The sequence below is a fragment of the Triturus cristatus genome, chromosome 2_1, assembly GCF_964204655.1.
Source record: "Triturus cristatus chromosome 2_1, aTriCri1.1, whole genome shotgun sequence".
Lineage (NCBI taxonomy): Eukaryota > Metazoa > Chordata > Amphibia > Caudata > Salamandridae > Triturus > Triturus cristatus.
The window spans coordinates 1156153456-1156178659 of record NC_140581.1 but is presented as its reverse complement, the minus strand read 5'-3'; the positions used below and the strand labels follow the sequence as shown (position 1 = coordinate 1156178659).

General features: G+C 48.8%; 1 protein-coding gene across 1 annotated transcript in view; it reads right to left on the bottom strand.

The window, feature by feature from the left end:
- TDRD7 (tudor domain containing 7) overlaps positions 1 to 25204 on the bottom strand; it is a 991711-nt gene that overhangs the window by 860131 nt on the left and 106376 nt on the right. The window contains exon 2 of the mRNA XM_085636595.1: positions 21770 to 21985. Coding sequence (XP_085492721.1) covers positions 21770 to 21979 — 210 coding nt within the window. The 5' untranslated portion in view covers positions 21980 to 21985. The remainder of the gene's footprint in view (positions 1 to 21769; positions 21986 to 25204) is intronic.

The window sequence follows — 25204 nt, the reverse complement described above, 5'->3', positions numbered from 1 at the left end:
AGGAGAAGGGGAAGGCGAAGGAGAAATGAATTCCTTACTTCGACGTCGAGGCGACGGCAACCTCAAAGCCTTACTCTTAGACCATCGGCGCAGAGAGCTACATTTGCTCCTCTTTTTGTGCCTTCTCGACTTCGAAGAGTGCGAAGTAGACGACTCCGGCTTCGACTTCTTTATTCCTACCTCTGCTCTCCTTTTTCGCCTTGGCCATGAAAAGCTTTGCTTCCCTCTCTTTCAGGGCCTTGGGATTCATCTTTCTACAGCTGGAACAGTCGTCCACATCATGGTCCGATGAAAGTCACCATAAACAATCTTCGTGGGGGTCAGTGATGGACATGTGACCCCCACATTCCCTACATGGCTTGAAACACGACATCCTCGTCGAAGAAATCGCAAATCCAGAAACAGTAACCCACAGTAAGACTACAAAGTAGCAGGAGAGTGCTGGAAAACAGTTACGCGTCGACGGCGCGGAAAAAAGGGAACCCACGTCATCACGCCGACGTGGCTCTCTTATGGCTCCGGTGACGTCATACGGAGTCGCGAGCGGAGCAGAGGTATTATGATGTCCACGTCGGCGTGGAGAGCTGCCGAAAAATTCTGTGGAATGCTGGCACAGGGGATATTCACAAGGTGAGGAATCCACTGGCAGATGTATCCATCAGAAATATCGTTACACAAGTAAGTAACTTGTGCATCTGAAAGAGACACGTTTGTAATAGATTCCTTACCTTAGAATAGATACCTCAGCAATACCAACCCCGGTGGTGGGTCTGAGAACCAAGATCACACCAGAAAGTCACAGAGAACAGAACGGCCAAAGAAGCCGTCTCCAGACTCGACTGTCAAGGCAATAATGCTTAGTAAAAGTGTGCAGCGAGGCCCACGTGGCTGCCTGACTGATGTCTTGCAGGGGGGACACTATGTCCCAATACAGTAGTAGCTGCTGTCGCCCTGGTAGAATGGGCGCGCCACCCCACCGCGGGCTCCTTTTTAGCCAGAGAACAGGCTTTGATACAAAGACGACCCAGCGGGAGATAGTCCTCTTGTGTACAGCCCGGCCTTTCTTGGCACCTACGTAGCCAACAAAGCTGGTCATCCACTCCAAATTGTTGCGTGCGATTCAAATAAAATGAAAGCGCACGTTTTGGGTCCAGATGATGGAGCCTCTCTTCCTCTCTGGAAGGGTGCGGAGGTGGAAAGAAAGTGGGCAAGGTGATAGTCTGCCCGATGTGGAATGCAGTGACAACCTTTGGCAAAAGGAAGGACGAGTGTGGAGCACAACCTTGTCCGGATGAACAGACAGAAAAGGAGGCTTACAGGAAAGAGCCTGGAGCTCACTCACGCGCCTAGCAGAGGTGATGGCAGCCTGGAAAGCAGTCTTCAAAATTATTAAACGAAGATGACAGTTGTGAAGCGGCTCAAAAGGAGCGCACATACAAAGTAATAACCCGATTCAAGTCACACTGCGGCATCTAAAACAGAATAGGAGGGAAAAGGTGAGCAACGCCTTTGAGAAATCTATTAACAGGGGACTTGAAAAGAGAGGGCTGATCAGGAAGCCTGAGAAAAGCCCAAATTGCAGAAAGGTAGCCCTTAATAGTGCCCAGAGCAGAGCCCTGTCGGGCCAGAGAAAGAGGGAACAAAAGGACCTCTGAAAGAGGGACAGAAAGGGGATCCACAGCCTTTGCTGAGCACCATGCCACAAATTTGTTCAACCTGTAGGCGTATACAGATTTAGTGGAAGGACGCCTGGCTGCCAGAATGACATCACAGACTTTAGTAGACAGGTCAAACTGAATCAACTGTCGCCGCTCAATCTCCACGCATGTAGGTGGAGGCTGGACAGGTTCGGGTGGAGGACCGTCCTCTGCTGCTGCGAAAGAAGATCCTCCCGAAGAGGCAGTCGGATCGGGGAATCCATGCTCATACTGAGTAGCTCAGGATACCAAACTCTTCAAGCCCAGTCCGGGGCCACAAGAATGACTTGGGGCCCAGTCGCGCCTAATCTTCTTCAGCACTCTGGGTAGAAGTGGTATAGGCGTAAAGGCGTACAATAGACCGCAGCTCCACTCATGACGAAAAGAGTCTCTGAGCGAGTGCCGCCTTGGAAACTCCAACGCGCAGAAGTGATTACATTGCGCGTTCTCTTCGGTGGCGAATAGATCTAACCAAGGCTCTCCTCACTGTTGAAAGAGACCTTGCGCCACTTCAGAGTGAAGACGCCATTTGCGATCCATCAGGCACCGGCGGCTGAGTTCGTCCACTCTGGCGTTCAAAGAACCTGCCAGGTGTCGAACCATCAAGGAAATGCATTGACGTTCCAGCCATGTCCAGAGACGCAGAGCCTCCTGATATAGGGTCCACGCCCCACCCCGCCTTGTTTGTTGCAATACCACATGGCAGTGGTGTTGTCCGTGAACACCTGCACCACCCTCCGCTTGACAGAGGCAAGGAATGCCTTCAGTGCAAGAAGGATCCCCCGAAGCTCTAGAAGATTGATATGGAGCCGGGACTCCGCCAGGGACCAGAGGCCTCTGATCCCCGCCTCTCCCATGTGGCCACTCCATCCCAGGAGGGACGCATCCGTCACCACTGTGTGCTCTGGCAGGGAGAAGGCTCTGCCGCTGAGCCAATGCCGATTCTTGAGCCACCACTGCAATTGTTGTGAAGTGCCCTCCGAGATCTGGACGTAGTCGGACAGGTTCCCCTGATGCTGCGCCTACTGGAACTACAGGTCCCACTGCAGAGCCCGCATATGCCATCTGGCATGGTTGGTTAGCAGGATGCATGAGGCCCAGCAGCCTCAAGGCCATCCTGACCAAAACCCAGGACAAGGGCTGAAAGATCGAAATCATAGCCCGAATGTCTCGGACTCGCTGTTCGGGAGGATAAACCCGAAACTGTGCCGTGTTCAGAACCGCTCTGATGAAGAGGAGCTTCTGAGAGGGAATCAGGTGCGACTTCGGCACGTTGATGGAGAACCCCAGCAAATGCAGGAGGTCGGCCGTTGTCTGGAGGTGGGAGACGACTGTTTGGGGCGAGCCAGCCTTCAACAACCAGTCGTCGAGATAGGGGAAGACTGAAACCCCTGATCTGCGCACATGAGCTGCGACCACCGCCATCACTTTGGTGAACACCAGAGGGGCGCTGGTAAGGCCAAAGGGGCGCATGGTGAACTGAAAATGCTCCTGCCCTACCGTGAATCGCAGGTAACGCCAGTGGGCCGGCAGGACGGGGATATGAAAATATGCATCCTGCAGGTCCAACGCCACCATCCAGTCTTGCGGGTCGAGGGCAGACAAGACCTGAGCAAGTGTGAGCATCTTGAACTTCTGCTTCCGAAGGTCCAAGATGGGACGCAGGCCTTTGTCCTTCTTTGGAGCCAAGAAGTAGTGGGAGTAACAACCACAACCTTCTTCTGGCATCGGAACGCGCTCAATGGCCCCCTTGGCCAAGAGGGCCGTAACTTCCTGCTGGAGAAGTGCCAAGTGATCCCCACACATGCGGTGAGACTGAAGTGGCATGGCTGGGGGGGTTGTCTCGAAGGGGAGGGAGTAACCCCTTCGGACAATTTGCAGAACCCACCTGTCCGATGTGATGGTGCGCCAGTGGTGGAGGTGATGGCAAATCCTGCCACCCACTGGAGTCTGGTGGGCCTGAAACACCGGACTAGGAAGGCTTGGAGGCATGAGGGGTGTTTGACTGACCTGCACGCTGGCCCCGTGACCCGCCTCTACGGGTCCCACGTCTGCGGCTGCGCTGAAACTGTTGCTGCGCAGGCCTGTGGCTCTGAAACTAACATGCCTGGGCGCCCCTTCCCTGACCACAAAAGGAGCGAAAAGCAGGAGTGCATGTCGCCGAAAGGCCTAAAGACTTTGCTGTAGCCCGCGAGTCCTTAAAACGATCCAACACGCAATGCGCCTTATCGCTAAACAGGCAAGTGCCATGAAAGGGCATGTCCATCAATGTGTTCTGAACTGCAAAGAAAAGGGGCCCCCTCGTGCTAATGTGAAGTTCACCTAGACAGGGAAATACATATTATAAATGATCTAAGGCAACTTCAGAACAATGAAAATATAACATGTCAAATAAAAGTATGAGTATGAGTATTAGATTGTAGTGTGAATGTGTGATGGATGTATGTAGTTAGGATGTTGCACAAAGGATGGTTTCTGTAGGATTGTATCCATCATGTCTGATTTTAAACATAGTTATGAATTTTGAATAAATTGTTTTTGTATTTTTCTAAATACTAGTGTCAATACTTTTGACATGTTCTGATCTTTTCATTGTTCTAAAGTTGCCCTAGATTATTTACAATACATCAATGTGTTCTGGACATCCCCAGAAAAGCCAGTCGTTCTCAGCCAGGCATGGCGGCGTAGCACCACTTTCGTGGAAATCGCCCTGCCTAGCGAGTCAGTAGTGTCAAGACCACAGCGGATCGCGAACTTGGCTGCGTCTCTCCCCTCAGCAATAGGAGAGTACAGTCCGAGCTCCACCGGACACTGAGGCAGCACCTGCACAACCGTATCCCACACAGAATGGGAGTAACGGCCTAAGAGACATGCGGTGTTCACAGCCCGCAGTCCTGAACTGGCGGAAGAAAAAATCTTCTTCCCAAACTGCTACAGTTTCTTGGATTCCCTGTCCGGTGGTGCGGAAGGGAACACGCTCAGGGACGCAGAGGCCTGGACAACCAAGCTCTCAGGGGTAGGGTGTTGGGAGAGGAAAAGGGGGTAGCCCGGGGCCGGGCGATGGTGTCTGGCCACGTTCTTATCCACAGGAGCCCCTGTGTTGGGCCTGGATCAGGTGCCCAAAAGAACCTCCGAGAGCGCATCATTAAAGGGCATCAGCGGCTCCGTAGAAAAAGACGCCGGCCGAAGTACTTCTGTCAGGAGGTTAGTCCTTGTGAGAAGTTGGCCTGATGTATGATGTCACTAGTTCTAGTGTACACCTTATATCAGTCCAAACAACCCTTATGGTGATTGGTTGTAAAGTCAACCTTATAGACCAGCTATCCTAGTGGTAGCATGGACAAGAGCAGTCTTAGGCTAAACTCTGAATGGCATGTGAAGCCAGCTGTTATACCATATGTAATCCCTTGAATACCAAATGAAAGGACACCACAACAGATATATATAAAAATAGAATGTATTTATTCTAGGCAAACCCTCAGCACTCTTTATGAGATTCGAGGTAAGAACAACACAGTCTTATTTAAGCATACATTAAGTCACACAGTTAAGTAATACAGTTAGGCCCTAGGGGCCACACAAACCATATACTAAGTAAGTGGTATAAGGACCACTGTCACGGAAATAGGATAGGCCTAGGGAATCGCTGGGGCTACACTATACTACCAAAGGTTAGGAAGTGGGAGGCCCACAGGATTCAGGTGCAGAGTGGAAACACTCACGCGTAATGCGTATAATCGAGGAAAACAGTACAGTTTAGAAATAATAAGATTTAGGACACTAGGATAGTCAATAACCTACTGAGCACCGGAGTACCCAAGTTACCTAGCCCACGGGCTGAGGGTGCATAGGTGTGAACTTGCGTCGGGTTTCGTCGTCGACTCCTATGGATGCCTGAAGGAAAGATGCTGACAGGCAGTCAGTGAAGAGTGTCCGGTGGATCCCAAGGCTGGGATCAAGAAGGAAGGATACCTGCAAACAGAAGGGACAGAGTCTGGGTCACTAGCCAGTGACCACGTGGAACCAGGAAGGAACCAGGCGATGTCGGGAGATTGCAGGTGAAGAGGTGAAGCTTGTCGCAGCAGCCACGGGTGCCAGGAGACGTCGAGGAAGACCAGGACCAGGAGGCGAGCTGTCCCACGAAGGCTCTTGCTGTCGGCGGCGGCGAAGTTGGACTAGGACTCACCAAGCCTTGGCAAGCGGAACCCACGAAGAATGCAGAACTTGCTTCTGGTGCAGACCAGGAAGGTCTGGGGTGCTTCTCTTTCCCAGAGGAGCAGGAGCCAGTCTGGAGGAGCCAAACCGGCAGTGGAAAATTGAAGGTGTGTCGTCACAGAGGTTATTAGCCAACGGGCAAGTAACCGGACAGACGAGGCAAGCAGGAAAATGCAGAAGGGCCCCACGCAGAACTCGTGGAGTGTGGGGGGCTGATCTTCGGTGCAGATGGTGGGTTGGGGCTTCTCAATCCCCGGTGCACAACCTCGAGGGTGCCTCAGAAGCTGCGCTGGAAGATACTCGCCACTTTTCCCAGGTAGCCGGTCCCACGTCTCTCGTCGCCTCCACGGATCTCAGCTCAGCTGTGGATGTGGATCAGGGTCGGAGAAGTCTGGAAGTCAAGGCTCTGGTCAGGCTCTGCAGTCGGTCCCTTGTAGAACTTCAGCAAAGCAAAGGGTAAGTCTCTTGATGGTGCCTGTTCGCACAGGGTGGCCACTCGTTGGCCACAAGGGAGATTCTTCAGTCTTCTTCTTTCATCGAATGTCGAAGGTCCAGAGTTTCTGTTCAAGTTGCAGGTTCAGGATAATCTAATCTAGCAGGGCTCAGCTACCTACTGATATACTGGGCTAGTGGGCTGGGCTACCTGCAAGGTCCCTCCTATTGGTGGGACCAGGAAGGGGAGTGGTTACACCCCCTTTCCTTTGCCCAGTTTCGCGCCAGAGCTGGGGCTGGAGTGCCCCATCACCGGTTTGAACTGGACTATGCATGGAGCACCTTGTGTACCCCAGGCATGTCTCATTTCAGCCCTCCCTGCCCCAATACACTAAAGTCTGTCTGGGGAGGTGCTAGCACCTCCCCAAGCAGGAAACCTATTGTCCAGGCATCCCTGGCTGGGAGGGCTCCCAGCTGCAGGAGGTCAGACTCGTGTCTGTGGCAGCAGCATCCATTTTGTGATGCTGAGGCTTTGGTCAGAATTAAACAGCAAAGTAGGATTTTAACATGTCTCTCCCTCTAGAAGGGGGGAATAATATCCTCATCACCAGAAATGGTATGGGGGTATTCATCCAAAGTGTTAGACACCTTACTCGACATGGTTTGATAAACCCAAACCATAGTTACCATAACCGTTTAAGATTATAAGGCACTTTAAGAGTATATGGTAGGCTATATCATAGAACAGCTATAAGGACATGGTTCCGAAAGCTGCAGACAGGCTCAGCTCATGCTAGAGCACCATCTCACATGTTACCAAGCACTCTGCCTCCAGGATTGTTAAGGCCTGCTATAGGAGTGGCTGATAGGTAGGTAGGTAGGTAGATATATATATATATATATATATATCAGCAAGGGGTGATTACACAACCTTGCCCCAGCTGAGTGATCAGCCAGTGGTGTCTGATTGGAAGGCCAGACCAGGGGTGGCATAATACATGCTGCAGCCCCTGGGAGGCCTAGGGTAAACCTATGCCCTGGGTACCTAGGGTACACTGTACAGGGTCCAATAAGGTGATCCTTACCAATTGTGTATGTACCTAGGGTACATGGAGTCCATTTTAAAGGGAGAGCAGACAGCCTGAGACCCTGAATGGCAGGATCTCAGGACAACTAAGTCGAAAAACCAGCTAGACACTAGGCAAAAAGTTGGGGGTAACCATAGTCAGATATCCACCTTCCTACAGTCCTGACGCCCACGGTAGGAAGCTCGAGGTGGAGAGCCTCTACGGCCCTAAGCATCACCATAGAGTAGGAACCACCCTCCTCCGTTGCCACGGTAGAAGAAGACAGTGAGCCAGGTTCAGGAGTATTATCCTGGTCACCTGCATCCCCCGGATCCTCATCCCAGTTCAGGTCTAACTCGCATTGTGCTGCGTGAGGGTCCTCAGACACCTCCCAGTCCTCCACAGCCTACCGAACAGGTGGTACATAAGGAGGTAGGTGAAGAAAGGGAAAGAAATTCCCAATCGGCGTCGGTAGACACCCTTCCGGCACCGTCTCCATGTAGACGTCGATGTCAGTGGAGGTCGTACTGGGCCAACCAACATGGATGACGATCCATGGGGGTCTCTTGGCGTCAAGACCGAAGTCGTCGGGCCAGAGCCGGCGACGTCGAAGAACGAGGACCACCAGTTGGGCCCGAAGGCGCCGGACGGTCCGAAGACATGTGCCATGGCTGACAGGAACTCCTGCAGCTGGGCTGGAGTCGCCGATGGACCCGGAAAGGGCGGGTAGGCCATCGGCAACTGCGGAGGCTCCGCCTGAGCTGCAGGGGCGGTGCCACCTGCACCCTCGGCTGTGTCGCACGACCGGCTAGGGGAAGACAAAGAGCGATGCCGCTTCTTCGACTTCTTGTGCTTAGCCTTACCTGACTCAGAGTGCGAAGACTTGGAATGGTGGTGATGGCTCCGCGGCCGCTCCCTTGACCTCCCACGGGACCAGGACCTTGAACGGCACGAAGCCGACTCCCAGGCCTCTAGCCACTTTCTGGACCGCTCCCACAAACTTTTCAGAGCCATGGCCCGGCAAGACTTGAAACGTGGTATCCCTATGCACCTGGTGTGCAAGTATTTAAAAAACAGAGACAAAAGTCCCAAAAAGCTCAGTCAAAAAATGACTGGGGGTACCGATCTCTCCGGATCTGCGCTTGCTGGCATGGTAAAAGAAAGAACTGAGGTCAGCGCGCTTGGGCGTGTCTAAGTAGCTCCAGCGATGTCATCTCGGTGACTGCAACGCCAACGACGTACGCGGAGCCTACCGACGCGCAGGGGTACTGCTGACAAAAACTTTCCAGCTCCAGTCTGACGCTGGGCATATTCTAAGGTAAGGAATCTATCACTAATGTGTCTCTTTCAGCAGTGTCAATTTGGTGTCCTGTTCCTTTGGGGAGTAGAACCGCTCTCTATTTTTGAGAAATTACTTGACAGACTTACAATTCTATGTCAGGACCGGAGGCGAGGATTATGCTTTACTTTCTCCACTTTATTAACAAGCAGCCATTTTAAAGAAACTGGTAAAAACTAACATAAACCATAGGGAATGGAATAGAGTTTTAACAGTAGAGTATACAGACGATGTACAGAGTGTCCGTGGGAATCCACCAATCACAGGGCTTGCAACACCCAATAGTCCTCTGTCAGCCTCTACTCCCCCTCTTTCTTCGCTGCTTGCAGCCAGATAAGTGCCTTCTTTTCTCTCTAGAGAATGTTTGATTACAACAGCCTTTGATTATGTTGTTGACTTACTAGCTCACGCATTCAGCTTGGTGATATTAACCTTTGGTGTTATTCTATTGCTCTCAGTGTCGTTTTTTTCTTGGTTTCCTCAGTGACAGACATTCGCAAGCACTCGCTAGCGGTTCTATTCATTTTACCACCGCGAGTGCCTCTGAAGGTTTTATTTTGCTGTGTGCTCTCTTTTCCTGACAGGTTTTTGCTGACAAACGCGCCCGCAACTAGTGCTGGTTTGTTTATGGCCGTGGGAGCGTCATCACCCTAACGCCCGCTATTGGTGCTGGCTCATGGTCCGCTCCTCCAGCCGCTAGGGGGAGTTTGTGTGCCCTCTTCTGCGGCGCGCGCTCTATCGGCATTCCGCGCATTTCTCAGCTGTTGAGCAGCGCCGCGGTGGAGCCTTGATCTGCCTCACGCCCGCCTGGGTCTGTTCTCTGCCGTTAAGCAGCATTTTTGTCTCTGTGCACGCCCCTTTGTTGTACGCTCGTGTTTGGGTCTGTAGACTGGCATTAGGCAGTGGCTCTGTGGCAAGGGGTTAGTATTAGGCCCGTTTCTGGTAGGCAGATCGCCCATTAATATTGATTCTTGCTGTTGGGTCCTGGGCAGTAGCCCTTTTTCAACGCAAGCTCTGCTTGCCATAAGTGTAGGCTGACACCCAGCCTCCCCATATCTGACCTACAGGTCTAAACTTACCCACTTACCTTTCGAAGGTTGTTTTTTCTGCCTGGGGTCATGGATGCCTATCAGGAGACTTACCAGGATGACCAGTGGAAGGAAAAGCCCCTTAACGCCCTGCCTTGGGATGATTCTTTTTATGACAGTGGACAATTCCATTCACACTGCGGTCGCGGAAGCTATGGCGCCGTTAGAGGATCGCCTGACCCGTAAAATGGATACGGTCTGTGCGCTTTTGGCCAAAGCTGCCCAATTTGCGCCAAACCCTTCACCAGGTAATGCTGTGTCTGATGCTCAGCCCCCACCTTCTAAGCGACCTAGACTCGGGCGTCGACGCGGATGCATTCAGTCGCCCTAAGCAAGCATTCCTGGCTAGCTCGCAGGCGCCCTCAGACACTGTTCCAGCAGCACCTGTTGAACCCTCACCTCCTGCCCAGGGGGCGGATGATCAGGGCGACGCGGATGATCAGGGCGACGCGGATGATCAGGGCGACGCGGATGATCAGGGCGACGCGGATGATCAGGGCGACGCGGATGATCAGGGCGACGCGGATGATCAGGGCGACGCGGATGATCAAGGCGACGCGGATGATCAAGGCGACGCGGATTATGCTGGTTCCTCTCGCCCCTGGCGCCCTACTCGCCCATCCCCGGACTCTGCTGACCCGGACCTATGTGCTTATATGTTGAACCCCGACGGCATCCTCCACCCTCGGTCTTCGGACTGGGCCCCTTCGGTCAAGGTAGCCCAATATGTGGCCAGTGTATTCGGCGACTGTTGGAACCGGGAGTTTGCAATTGCCTCCGGGCGGAGTGTCCTCGCCCGTCCCTGGAGGGGAAGGTGGCAGCGAGCCCGGATATAGATGCCAGCATGGCCACCTTCCTACAGAAATTTGTGAATGACCTCAAAAAGGGTATAGACAGGTCTTGGCGGGCTTGCCAAGACAAGCTGTTGGATGCTTTGGGCCCTGCCACCAAAATTTTGGACATGGCCGAAGAAGCTAAAGTCTCAGGTTCCCTTATTTCCCCTGATCACCTCTCCTCTTGGGCGCAGAGGGTGGTGGTTTTCCTCGGGAACACCAACTGCGCCCCATCTATGGAGCGGCGGAGGTCCCTTCTCATTAAGATAGACACCAAGCTTGGGGACCTCGCCGATTCAGAAGCAGGCCCGGTCGCCCAGGGAGGCTTGTATGGGGAACCATTTATCAAAGAACTGGGGCGGTTTGTTAACACTTTTACATCGTTAGACAAAGCTCAGTCTTCGATCTAATGAGTGTTTCACCCTCGGGTTTTCCGCGGGGCCGAACGAGGTAGGGGCCGCTCGTCCGGCCGCCCTTATAAAAGGGGATAAGGCTCCAACCAAGGCTGTTACCAAGACCAGGCGAGATTTGGGAACTTCTACCCAACAAGAGGTCGGCGCGGCAAAGGTCGAGGCGGCAGAGGTGGTGGTGCCTCCAACTCTTCCGGTGAGTGTTCTCCCTTATTCCCATCTAAGTGTGGGGGGCCGTCTGGTGCCTTTTTACCAGGCTTGGACTTCCATCACGGGGGATGCTTGGGTGTTGCAGGCGGTACAAGGGTTCCACATCGAATTCCAGGGGGATCCGGTGCAGCCAGTCCGCCCAAGACAGCTCTGTTTTTCGTCGGCAGACGCCGCGTTGGCAGACTTAGAGGTGAGCTCCCTCTTGGAGAAAGGGGCGATCGCGGAAACTTCCCCTCATCCCAGAGGGTTTGTCAGCAACATCTTCCTGGTGGACAAACCAGATGGGGGCCAACAGCCCGTACTCAACCTTAGGGAGTTCAACGAGTGGCTTGTATATCGCCACTTCAAGATGGAAGGAATCCATCTTCTCCGCGATATTCTTCGCCCCAACGACTGGATGGCACGCCTCAACCTCAAGGACGCCTACTTGGCAATTCCCATTTTTCTGCCTCACAGGCGTTTTCTCTTGTTTTTTCGAAGGACAAGACCTTCGAGTTCACCACTGTCCCGTTTGGCCTGTCGTCAGCCCCTTGGTGCTTCACCACGGTCCTTCGGCCGGTCATGGAACGCCTTCGGCCTCAGGAGTTCGCCTCAGTCTACCTCGACGATATTCTCCTGATGGCGCAGTGCCCCAGGACATTGGTGGCTCAGCTCCAGTCGGCGGTGAACTTCCGGCAGGGGTTGGGGTTTGTGATCAACGAATCCAAGTCCACCTTGGTGCCTGCTCAGAAGGTCATCTTTTTGGGTTTCCCAATCGACTCGGTAGCATCCTCCCTCAGCCTTCCCTCTCGCAAGTTGAAGAAAATTCGTCACGAGATTCTGAGGACTCTGACCCAGTCACAAACCTCCCTCAGGCAACTGGCTCACATAGTCGGCCTGCACTCAGAATCCATCCAGGCCATCTTACCGGGCCCCTTGCATTATCGGGCCCTCCAGCGCCTCAAAGAAATGCATCTTCGCCGTGGCCTTTCTTATTCGCAAAAGGTTCCCCTGTCCGAGGATGCCAGGGAAGAGCTCCAATGGTGGCTTGCCAACATGGAGGCTTGGACCGGGAGAGCGATCTTTGGATCCACGCCAGATATCGTTATCGAATCCGATGCCAGCAGGTCCGGCTGGGGCGCGAGGTGTGGAGAATTCACCACGGGTGGTGTGTGGTCTCCTCGAGAACAATATCACATCATCTGTCTGGAGCTCTTAGCAGGCTCTTTCGCGATCCAGTGCTGGACCAGGGACTCGATACGGTCATGTGTCCTCCTTTAAATGGACAACGTATCGGCAGTCCGCTACATAAACCATCTTGGCGGCACGAGATCGAAGGACCTCTCCGATCTAGCAGCTCACCTTTGGTAATACTGCCTGGACCGTCAGGTCTCTCTCACGGCAGAGTATCTTCCTGGACGGAACAATCAGGTGGCAGACTTTCACTCTCGTCATCTTCACGATGAGTCTTTGGAAACTCCACCCAGAGGTGTTCTCGGATCTCCAGCACGTCTGGGACCCCTTCTCAGTGGATCTGTTTGCCCCCCGCCTGGATCACCAGTTTCCTCACTTCTTCAACTGGATACCAGATCCCTTGGCGGAGAGGACGGATGCGTTTCTGCAGGATTGGCGGAATGAGGCAGGCTATGCCTTCCCCCGTTCGCCATGATAATGAAAGTCTCCGCCCAAGTTCGCCGACAAGGGGCGACCTTGGTGCTGGTCACCCCAATATGGAGGTCGCAAGTGTGGTTTCCAGTTCTGCTTGAACTTTCTTGGGATTCTCCAATGCCCCTCCCCCACTTTACAGCCCTCCTGCTCAATCCGGACAAGGATCCTCACCCGCTCATTCTGCAGGGCTCTCTGGCCCTGATGGCATGGAGGATTACCGGGGACGTTGGAAGGTCCCAGGTCTTTCGGGAGCAGCTGAGAAGTTCATGTCCAAGGCCTTGGCTGACAGTACAGCTAAGCGGTACTGATCCACTTATCCACTTGGAGGAGGTGGTGCCGTTGGTGTTTGCAACGGGGTTTCAATCCCGTGGCAGCAGATGTGACTGCCTTTTTACATTTTTTGGCTGTCCTGGCGGAGGACTGTTTGGCCTATCGCTCGATCAATAACATCCGTTCTGCGATCTCAGCAGGTCATGTCATGGTGGACAGCTCCCCAGTGGGGAGGCACCCCCTGGTGTGTAGGTTATTGCGAGGCATTTGCCTGTCCTTACCACCGGAGCCGAGGTACTCTGTCCTTTGGGATGTAAATCAAGTCTTGAACTTGTTCCTGTCCTGGCAGCCGAATAGATTCCTTTCCCGCAAGGAGCTTTCGGCAAAGTTAGCCATGCTCCTCTGCCTAGTCTCCTGCAGGCGAGTGTCTGACGTCCGGGCGCTTGATGTGTCTGGGAGAATTTTTTCCCCTTTGGGAGTCACGTTCACAATTCATCAGCGGACTAAGACGGGCACGTAAACTATTTGCTACCCTGCCTTCCCGGATTCTCCTAAGCTCTGCGTGGTATCTTACCTTAAGGCGTATGAGGAGATGTCTGAAGAATTCCGCCCTCCGGGTGAGCGGCAGCTGCTTATCGCCCTTAAGAAGCCTCACAAGGCTGTTTCCTCTCTAGCAATAGCCCGCTGGGTCCGTTGGGTGATACAGGAAGCAGGCATCGACCTTCGGGTTTTTGGATGCCCATTCGGCTAGGGGGGCAATGGCCTCTAAAGTGTTTACCCTGGGAGCTCGTCTGGAAGACATTCTGAATGCTGCAGATTGGTCTTCAGACTCTACCTTCAAGCGGTTTTACTTTAACCCGGTGATTGATATGGCTCACTTGGTGGCGAGTAAGCTTTAAATGAGCATAATCCTCACCTCCGGTCCTGACATAGAATGAAAAATTTCCTAGCTACCGTAACGTAAAGTTTCAATTCTATTAAGGACTCAGGAGGCGAGGATTATCCCAGCCAGGGTACACCTACGTGTAACTTCCCACCCTCGTATCAGGGTAAGTAAAGCGTATTTTGTTTGGTTGTATTCCAGTTATAGTTGTGTTGGATTTTGCCTTTCCCCCTACAGGGCCCTGTGATTGGTGGATTCCCACGGACACTCTGTACATGGACTGCATACTCTACTGTTAAAACTCTATTCCATTCCCTATGGTTCACGAGAATGTTAGTTTTTACCAGTTTCTTTAAAATGGCTGCTTGTTAAAGTGGAGAAAGTAAAGCATAATCCTCGCCTCTGAGTCCTTAATAGAATTGAAACTTTCCGTTACGATAGCTAGGAAAGTTTTCATTACCCACTATCACAAAGACAGAAAAGAAGTCCCTCAGCTTTCCTGTGACCCAAGATGAAATTGTTGGGGCGATTAAATCTCTTAAAACTCAAAAAGCTCTGGGACCAAATGGTTTCACTGAAACTTAAATCATTTGCTTCCATACTCAGTCCTATACTTCTCAATCTTTTCCTCCATTTCCCACAATCAGGCTCTGTCTTAGGGACCGCTAGCGAGGCCACCATTGTAATGATCCCGAAAGAAGGAAAGGATCCGACAATGGCAAAAAACGAAGGGCTTATTTAAGCTAGATGCAAGGGCTATTTAACCTAGATGCAAAAATCTATGCCAAAAGTTTATACAGAAGGCTAGAACCTCTTATCGCGCTCGAATGGCTGTTCACAAGTGGGTTTCATGAAAAAAAAAAGAATGTCTAATAATAACACTCACCTTACTATAGAAAAGGCTAAATCTATGAATTCTGATACTGTGGCGATACCTTTAGACGCTAAAAAGGCATTTGACAGAGTCTCCTGGACATTCCTACTTGAAACCCTTCTAAAATTTAATCTAGGCAAAGTTTACATTAAAATGATCATGGCTCTATATAGTGGTCCCTCTACAGAAGTGGGAACTGGTGGTCTTTTATCTTCCCTTTTAGTTAAGCGAGAGGTCCTAGACAGGGCTGTCCCCTATCCCCTTTATTCATTCTGTCTCTGGAGTTACTTTTATTAAAACCACTATAAAAGTGGCAGCTTATGCTGATGATATTTTGATTGTGACTGAGAATGCCAGACAATCTATTACTGCACTATTGCCGATTGAGGATTATACTTCAGCTTCCTTTAGTTCAAATGTCTGATTTGCTCCCGCCGATCATGTAGTGTGTGGATTCCCGTGATCCCGTCCATTTCTTGTGGCTCCTTCGACTGGGAGATTTGGATCCACGGATATCAGTACTATGTCAACGGTGAGCAAGCAGTTCTTCACAGCACAGCTGTTCGCCAGCAATCCAATCTTTCCCACACCTCCTCTGAGGCCATAAAGAACCATTCTCAGCCCACAGAGAGCACTTTAAACATTTGCTCGAAAAATCATTATTGGATGTTACGTTTACACAGTTAATTTTTGCCTTGTCGAACGTGTGCCCTCGCTCCTGGACCTCTGGGTATAGTCCGGAAACACCATGAGTGTTTGATTAATGAAGATTCTTGGGCTATGTGTTGCTCAGAGGATCACAGTCCGATCTCTATAATTAAGCGATCTAGCAATTAGTGGCCTATGTAGCGCTACCAGTTTTGGCAGCACCCCAGGAATTCTATGTGCATGTTCTAAGAAAAATTGCACAGAAAGGTCTGTGGGGCAAACCACGTTTTTGAAAAGTGTTCTACAAAGTGTTCAGCCTCCCAGCCCTCGTTTTTTTCGAGGAGGCCTACTAGGCGGTTACTGTTGCGCCAAGATCTGCCTTTTGTGTCTTCCACCCTAGTATGCAAATGTGATTTTCATAGACAAGTGGCGCATCTCCATTTTGAGGGTGTTAGTGTCCGAATGCTCTGTCAGGGTGCTCTCCCCCACAATCACCCTGGTCGTTATTTTGTGTAAGTTCACTCGTAGCAAGTTTATATCAATTGCCACAATGTCAATTTTGGTATCAAGGGCTGAGCCTTTCCTGTTCCTCGGGCAGCCCAGCTTTCTTCCTAGGGATGTGTCGGAAAGCGTACTGTTCCAGACTGGTGGATTGCACCTGTTAACGAGTCTTGTCCCGACACAGGACAGGTTTGACAATGAAAGGGCACAGTCCAGGCTGTCCGGCCTGTGACTTCCCCGTCATTTAACGTGTTATAATACACAAAGGCCCTCAAGTTCCATAGAGAGATCTGTTTGCTTTCTCTGCTTAGCTTTCATCAACACTTTAGAGTAATTCCTTTTATAAAGGCTTAGCTCCAACCAGGATATGGGGTTTAGGCACATCTCCGCCCATTGTAGTCGGCGGCTGTCCGGTTGTGCTTGGGGCACCTACCTAGCCCAAACTGCTTGTTCCTCTCTCTAGGGACCCTAGCTCTTGCACCTGCCGTAGATGGAGAATAGGCACTCAGGTGCCTCTCCACGGCACTGCTGATGGGTTCTGATCAGAGATGGTTCATGACCACAGCCTCTGGTTGTTACCACCAGCGAAAGAGGCTGGTGCTCCGCATTCCAACCCTTGCGTTGGTTTACTTTACAGGCAGTGGTGGATGGTGACATTTGAGAGAGCCCGTACATTATGAGGGGTGTTCTGGGAGTCCTCCCCTTGAGCTAAGTTTCAAAAATGTGGGTGCAAATGGTGCATTTTCAAGCAGATTTGAGAAAGCGAGGTGTGCCCCCTGTCCTGCCACTTTTGTGCAGCCATTCATACACCTGCAGCCCGAAAAAGGGTGACACTGGGTAAAGAGCTTGCACCCCCCTTTAGCTCAGAGGATTGAGTGAATGTTGCAGTGATCATTGAGTTCGATGTTCAAATCACTGCCAGGCTGACTCAGTCTTTCAAAAGTCAATTTGACAATAACTATAATAACTACATACTTACCAGGCAAGCTAATTTGTGCCCGGGTTTTTAATATTAGAAACACAAACTGACAAACCAATGACATTGCACTATAGCGGCACAAATTTATTGTTGGAAATATGTATTCAGACCTGAGGGGTATTGGTTGTAACTTAAGATGTTTTCAGGTTTTTTACATTAAATGGAGGTGCACTGAACATAGAAAAGAAGTCCAAAAGTGTTTTCTATTTTTCTTTGTTTAATTTTTATTTCAGATAGATAGATACACAACCACAGCCAACGCGTTTCGTTCCTTAAAGATACAATTTCTTAACGGAACTTCTTCAGGGCTGCAATAAGAATAGAAAAAATATATATATATATATAATACAATCATTAAAACTGACGGACGTACACATATATTTACGAACATTAAAAACAAATTTCGTGTCATTTAAATCATTCCAGTTGTACAGAAATGGAATTGATATTTACAAAAATTATACACATTTTTCTTCCTATACACGTCCACCTATATTATATAAACACACAATTTCCAAAAATGTATAGTGAAATAATGAAAAAAGAAGGAACTCTAATGCACCAATAAAGTATTTCAAGACTCCCTAATTTACGGTTTTTATAAATTCTAGACAATCTCTCGCTTTGAGTCTATTTAACCAAAGCTAAAACTCATAATGTGCAGGCCATCATCTTACCTCAAAGTGACAGCAAATTAAATGCAGGCTTTGGAGTTCAAAAATTGAAAAATGACGAATAAGTAGTGTATCCCACTTGACAATGGAACTATCCAGAGATCAGAAGATATTCTAAAAGAAATTATGTGACATAATTTCTTTTAGAATATCTTCTGATCTCTGGATAGTTCCATTCTGAATAAAAACCGTAAATTAGGGAGTCTTGAAATACTTTATTGGTGCATTAGAGTTCCTTCTTTTTTCATTATTTCACTATAAATTTTTGGAAATTGTGTGTTTATATAATATAGGTGGACGTGTATAGGAAGAAAAATGTGTATAATTTTTGTAAATATCAATTCCATTTCTGTACAACTGGAATGATTTAAATGACACGAAATTTGTTTTTAATGTTAAATATATGTGTACGTCCGTCAGTTTTAATGATTGTATTATATATATATATATATATTTTCTATTCTTATTGCAGCCCTGAAGAAGTTCCGTTAAGAAATTGTATCTTTAAGGAACGAAACGCGTTGGCTGTGGTTGTGTATCTATCTATCTGAAATAAAAATTAAACAAAGAAAAATAGAAAACACTTTTGGACTTCTTTTCTATGTTCAGTGCACCTCCATTTAATGTAAATTGTTTGTCAGAATTTCCCCTCTGAGGCATCACTAGGTGAATGGTGCTGGAGATTTTGTGCACTAACAGCCAGATAAGGCAGCAGCATATTGGAAGTGAAGTGCTACCATTTTGAGTCCGTCACCTTTGTTAGTTTTGATATTGTTGTTTTCAGGTTTTTATTTCAATCAGATCAAGATTTCTTGAACTACAAATTAAAGATAAACAGTGGTAACCCAGACCCTCCTGAGTGGTAATCACTCATTTGAACAGTGATCCATCGAAGCCACTTGACACTCAGTGCTACCATGGAGTCTGCAGTTTGTCATCTAAGAGTTTTATGATGCCTTGTGATACACAGTGTGCTCGCTGCCTGTGAAATCTCTACAGCGTACAGGTTTATAACATGGTTTGAACGGGTCCATGCTTCCTCAACAGGGGGTGGGGAACCTTTATAATCCAATACTGAGGAACTACCTCAGTCATAAAGTAACAGATAAAGTATGTTTTTTATTTGTGCGGTAACCCCTCTCACATCACATATTATGCGCACTCTGTAGCAGAGCCTAAAGTGTTATTGATCTGCCGTCATAATTCGGTTGCAGAACAGGTGGGTGTAAATTCTTGACCCGGCTATCCTGATGACCAGGTTGTGTGATCCTGGTTCATCACCTTATTCTTCTGTACCTCTGTTCATTTTGGTAAACGGAAAGGTGCGAGAGTGAGGGGCAGAGGCAGGAGATTAAAACTAGTTCCAGCTACTCTGTATGATTTATTTGTGGAAATGCACAATGCTTTCACTTTTTGCCTGTTAATGGGTTTAGCCTTAATCAGTAAAGTTAAAACGCATCCCTGAAGGTTGATCAGGCTGGCTCACAAAACTACAGTATACCAGTGCAAGGCTGCTAGGCTGTCAGAGTACACGGTAATGGGTGTCATGGCTCTGCTTCAACAAAAGCAGCAAATAATGACACCAGCAGAGTGCCAGGCTGAGTGAGACTAGAGACAATTTGTTTCTCTCTTTCCTGGCAGGCGCTGCTTGAGCAAGAGAGTCAGAGCTAATGCACATGCTGGACTTGCCCAACATATCTCCTGCCATGCAGATACGTATCTGGCGTCACACACCCATCACAGAACACCATACTTATCTGATAATTATAATCAACAATTGAGTGTTTTATCCATATCAATGACATTAAATGGCACATATTTAGTCAGCAGATATCCAATTGTAATGTACAATTGACTTTTATATGTGTGTGCTGTTCTATCGTGAGTGCGAGTAAACTGAGAGGAGGGTCACCGGTCATGCTCTGCCATCTTCTTCCGTGGCACACACCAGGCAAAAGGAAGCGAGGAGGTGTGACTGGAAACAGATCAAAAGCCAGGGAGGGGACATGGAGATTCCATGGGCACAGGGCTTTGCTCTCAGCAGATTTATGTCAACCACTTTAGTCAGATTGATGCTTTAGAAGCACATTATATCACAGCCGCAGGTCCTATGAAAGTGCATCATATAAATAATAATAATGCCTTTCACAACGCAAACGGGGGAAAACCTACCAATCCCCGCCAGGCCAGTCCTCAACTTGCAGCACAGCATGGCCTCAAGTTTCTTACCACTTCTCGATCCACTCAGGGTCGGGCGGATTGTGCAGGCCACTCAGGTCCATCCTTGGAGATGGGCGAAGGAAGTCTGATGCAACTGAATGAGGGCTGCCGATTTCAAGCCATCACAACCAACAATTGTCGCAGTCTCAACAAACGAATCACATGAAAATGGAGGAGAGACTAGAGAGACAGCCTCCTGCGCCCACCCCGCGCAGCCTTACGTGCAAAACACTGCATGTAGACCCCTCCACCGTCTGACTCTCTAAGCCAATTCAGGCGCTGCTCCTCCTGTTCGAGCAGCACCAGGATGGGTTCAGGCAGGGGGTCTCACCGCTCATTACAGAGCCCGGGGGTGCAGCTTTAAGTCATCCCCCAGCTCGCCAATGCGTAGACTGAGGCACCTCTAGTACGCATGTCTGGTTGGCCGGAGAAATGCAGCCTTCCAACCTGACATGGGCACCTAGGCCCAGGTGCCCGCTGGCTATCTTCACCAATGCAAGTGTCTGTCTGTCAGTATAAGCCCCACCCTCTCAGGCCTCTTCTATATGCTGCGGGGGTGAATCAGTTTCGAGAATGTAAAAGTTTTCGGTTAGTGAAAACTAAATACTAGTGGCATACTGGATACTTGAATGTAAGTGGGGGCCAGAATATGAGGGGCAACACCCCAACACCCTAATGGAGGTGCCGCCCCTGCTTATAGGGTGAGCCCAGACAAACGCCCACAACCCCACCCGTCACAGGAGATCCAGCCCTGCAGAAGGCCTTTGTTCCAGCATCCTCTTCTCAGGAGCTGCGCTGCGGTTCAGGGCCTCACACTTGAAACTTTTCCCCGCCAGCACCCCACCATCTCAGGGAGCCTTAGTGCATAATAAGGAAGAAGATAGCCAGATCGTCGCCAGATGGCGCGCCTCCAGTGGTTTCAGTGCCGTATGCAGCCCTACCCGTCACAGCGGGTCAGGCTCTGAAGATGATATCCGCTGCTGTCTGGTTCTGAAGAATCGCTCCACGGGTATTCAAGACTGCTCACCCAAAACCGCTCCCCGCCATCACCCATCTCGGGGAGCTTTAATGCTCAATTGAGGGGGGAACTATGAAACAATGAAGCAGCTCGACACAACATGCTACTGATTTAACCAATATCTTCCAGCACTTGTCTGTTGGAGATTCAGTACTTGATCACCCAGCTTAAGCACCTCTCAGCAGGTATTACCATTTCAAATGTGAATTCGGCATAGATTCAAGGTAACATGGGTTGCTGGTTTTAGCCAATTTTCCTTTCTTCTCTTTAAAGAGCCCCTGACTAACAGATCTTTGTTTGTGGGCAGTTTTTAGAAAATCAGCAACACTCAATCCACTGACCCAGTTTTTGCTGCTTACATTTTTATGAAATGTTTATCTAAACATGGTTTGGACATTGAGGCACCTTGATCTTTTGACTCTACTGTTGTATATTTTGACCCACGTTCCCCTGGATTATAGCCTTGCTGGTCAAGCCATGTTACGATAACTAAGCCAAGGATAACTGAAAGACACTGGTTTATCTTTGTAGAATGGACTGAGGGACAAAAACTAACAGATCAACTCTTTGCACTGGGATACACATAAAATGTATTGCCAGTACTCACAATATTTAATAAGCCATCTACTAGCTCCACAATTTGAAAACTGGTCCCAGCTGTGTATTACTTATCAAATGCAGCACATGGTTATTCAATGAATCAAAACACAAGACATCACATACAGCATTAATATCATAAACTGAGCATAGTGATGCAATCTTACCACGCCACGAATACTTTCAAGTCGAACAACAGATGGAACGTTTCTCACATATGCCTCCAAAGAAGGATAACCTAGCCTCTTGAATGGTATCCAATCTCCAGTCAAGCTATGATACTCAGTTTGAAGACGGTCTATGGCCACTCCATCTTTATTTGATTGAAGTACTGCTCGCAGCATTTTAGCCACTAGATCTTTCTCTGCTTCCACCATCTCGACCTGCAATTAACACAAATGATTATTCTCAACAACTGTGCACACAAACCCAGTATTTTCTGCTGTATTCCTACTATTTAGTTGCAAACCATTAATCTGCATTAGAGCGTAGCAGTTTTATTACAATTAGTTTCTGTAGTTCACCAGCAGTCAGTCAAAACATGTTTATTTAGACCTTAGTCTTTAAAACATTCATTGTAAAAAATAAAAAAATAAAAACTTGCATGAAATAAAATTATTACAAGGAATTATAAAGCCATTCCTAGCTAAAACCATGTCTATAACCGCAGCAGGTAGCATACAATTCCATCAAATGTGTACACCAACCAATAAAATGCTCAAATATTTGATAAAATTAGTTTAGACAATAAAAAGAATCGCCCTAAGACACAGACTACATCTAAAAACGCATGTTCAATGGTAATTTGGCTACTTGTCACATTTCTCTCATACCATTTTTTTGTAAAATTGGTCTCAGCAATCTTTTTCATCGTGCTAAAAAAATCACAAACCATCTAATAAAATGTGCATTAAATTCCCTTTCATATTAGGGCAATGTAAGAATTGGGCGTCTCTAGTTGGCAATGGTTTGCACCCTGTCCAAGTAGGGATCCTTCCTTCTAGTCAGGATAAGGGAGTTACACACCCAGATAACCGCTGCTCACTTCCTTGGTATGAGCTGACAGACTTATCTCAGAGGCAATGTGTAAAGTGTTTGTACAAAACACACTAACAATGAAAACACTACAAATGGACACCACACCAGTTTAGAAAAATAAAGTATCTTTACCTAAACCAAAAAAGACCAAGACTAAAAAAAAAGAAAATCAAACCTACATATATCAAAATATCACTTAAAAGTTTAAGCAATTCTATCCATAGAAATCTATGGATGCGCGATTTTACACAATGTACCTCCAGATGTGTCAAAATTCACAAGGTCAAAACAGCCGCAGAGAAGGCATGCGTCAGAAACACACCGCGATAGTCCATTCCTGAGCCCTTGGGGATGCGATGCGTCAGTTCTGCTGCCACGCAGGAGAAGTGTTGCGTCAAATTCGGACTGTATGGGGAAGCGATGCGTCGAAATCCAGGTGATTCTGGTCTGCGAGTGCTGCGTTGGAATACTTGTCGTACAGGTGCGATGAAAAACAGGCACTGCGCAGATTTCTTCAGCCGCAGTCCCACGATGCATAGATTCTTTCAGCCGCACAGTAGGGCCTGTGTCTGAGTCAGTGCAGTGATCTCGGACTTCGGGGGTCGGTGCACTGAACTCTGCGTGCAACAGATTTTTCAGCCGACAGGCGCTGCGTCAATTCTTCGGCGCATGGCAGCGATGCGTGGAAATTCTTCCTACACGGCGGTGCTGCATCAGAAAAACGGGCGTTGGAAGATGATGCGTTGATTATAAGATTTATTTATTTGCAGTTCTCTGCAGCAGGAACAACCTACATGGGCCCAGAACTTGAGATGGTACCACAAGGCAGGTCAGAACTCCCAGCATAAATGTATGTAAAGCTTTGTGTGAAATAGAGACTTATAAGGTCTTACACCGCTTGGTTCTTGGCAGCCGCCATCTGTTATTCGGCAAGTATTTCTGTCATTTTATTTATTTGCTATTAGCCAAATACCTGGTCTCTTAATTGTGGCCTGCAGCCACTTTAGTTCAATGTACGACGTTTTGGGGAATGTAACAGTGCAATAACTATTTGCCACTACAGCTTCTTGCCACTGCCCCCAGTGCTGCCTGGACTCCCGTCTCTTACCACTCCGGGTTACGTTCTATATCTGGCCTCCAGCTAATGTCTCTACGGCTGTCTCCGGCTCATGACACCCCTTTCTGCTGCGAATGTCACGGCAGGCGGTGCCCTCCGCTGTGTGCCCCACCCGTCGCTGCACTCTCAGCACAGGCGATTGATGCTATCTGAGGCCCGGCCCGACGTCAGTCATTACGCGAGTCCGCGGCTTTCAGGACTCGTCAGGCCGCAGAACGTACTCTTCTCTGGCTGCATTCGTCACCTTCCCTCTCTCCGATCCTTCTGCTCCTGCAACGGTCCAGAGTGTGTTTTTATTGGAGACTGTGGATCTGTCTATCAGATTACTGGCAGGCAAAGACCAGGTTATCGCAGAGCCCTAGTGATGAGCGGCCATTTCGCTCGGCGTTCAAGCCACGCCCCACTGAAAGTTACACTTGTAAAGTGTTTCAAGGCAGCTTCAATGTCAGCCTATAGGAGAGCTAGCCCTTGCAAAAGTGAAATACTGTGCATTTAATTTTTCACTATCAGGACATGTAAAACACACCAGCACATGTCCTACCTTTCACATACACTGCACCCTGCCCATGGGGGTACCTTGGGCCTACCTTAGGGGTGCCTACATTTAAGAAAAGGGAAGGTTAGGGCCTGGCAAGTGGGTGCACTTGCCAGGTCGACATGTCAGTTAAAACTGTGCAGACACAGCAGTGTCAGGCCTGAGTCACACTTGAAGAAGGCTACTTCGGTGGGTGGCAAAACCAGTGCTGCAGGACCACTAGTAGCACTTGAGTTACAGGCCCTGGCAAACACAGTCATTTTATTAGGGACTTATCAGGAGATCAAATATGCCAAATCGTGGATAACCAATTAATCATAATTTACAGAGGGAGCACTCGCACTTTCCCACTGGTCAGCAGCAGCAAAGTGATCAGAGTGACATAAACCAGCAAAAACAAAATTCAGCGCACAGTCAAAAATACAGGAGGTTGAGGCAAAAAGTCAGGGGAACCACGCCATGGATGCCAGGTCTCATACGCCACATTTACACATGTCCTAGTCTAAAAATAAAAAAAAATAAAAAGAAAAAGGAATCCTATGCTTGAGAAATTAAAACCTGCATCTAAATTTCAGGAGGCTAGATCTTAGAAATGCATGTGGTAGGCTATCTAAATAGGGGAATGTTTCCTCCTCAATTCACGAGGTCATCAGAGGGGATACAGAACTCTTGTTCCGTAAATCTCTATTCACCATCTCTGGCTTTAGCTTTTGTCAGCTTTCCAAACTTTGCTTTACTAACTTTTGATAGGTCTGTCATAATGCTTTTTGTCAGTTTCTCGCCCTAGCAGATCTAGCCCAATATAATTCACTATCCATAATTTCGTTTTTACAAAGTGTTGATATTTTTAGGGACGGATTCCTGCCTATTCTGTTCCAGAATTTTAGCATTTCCGCCAAACTAAATAACTCC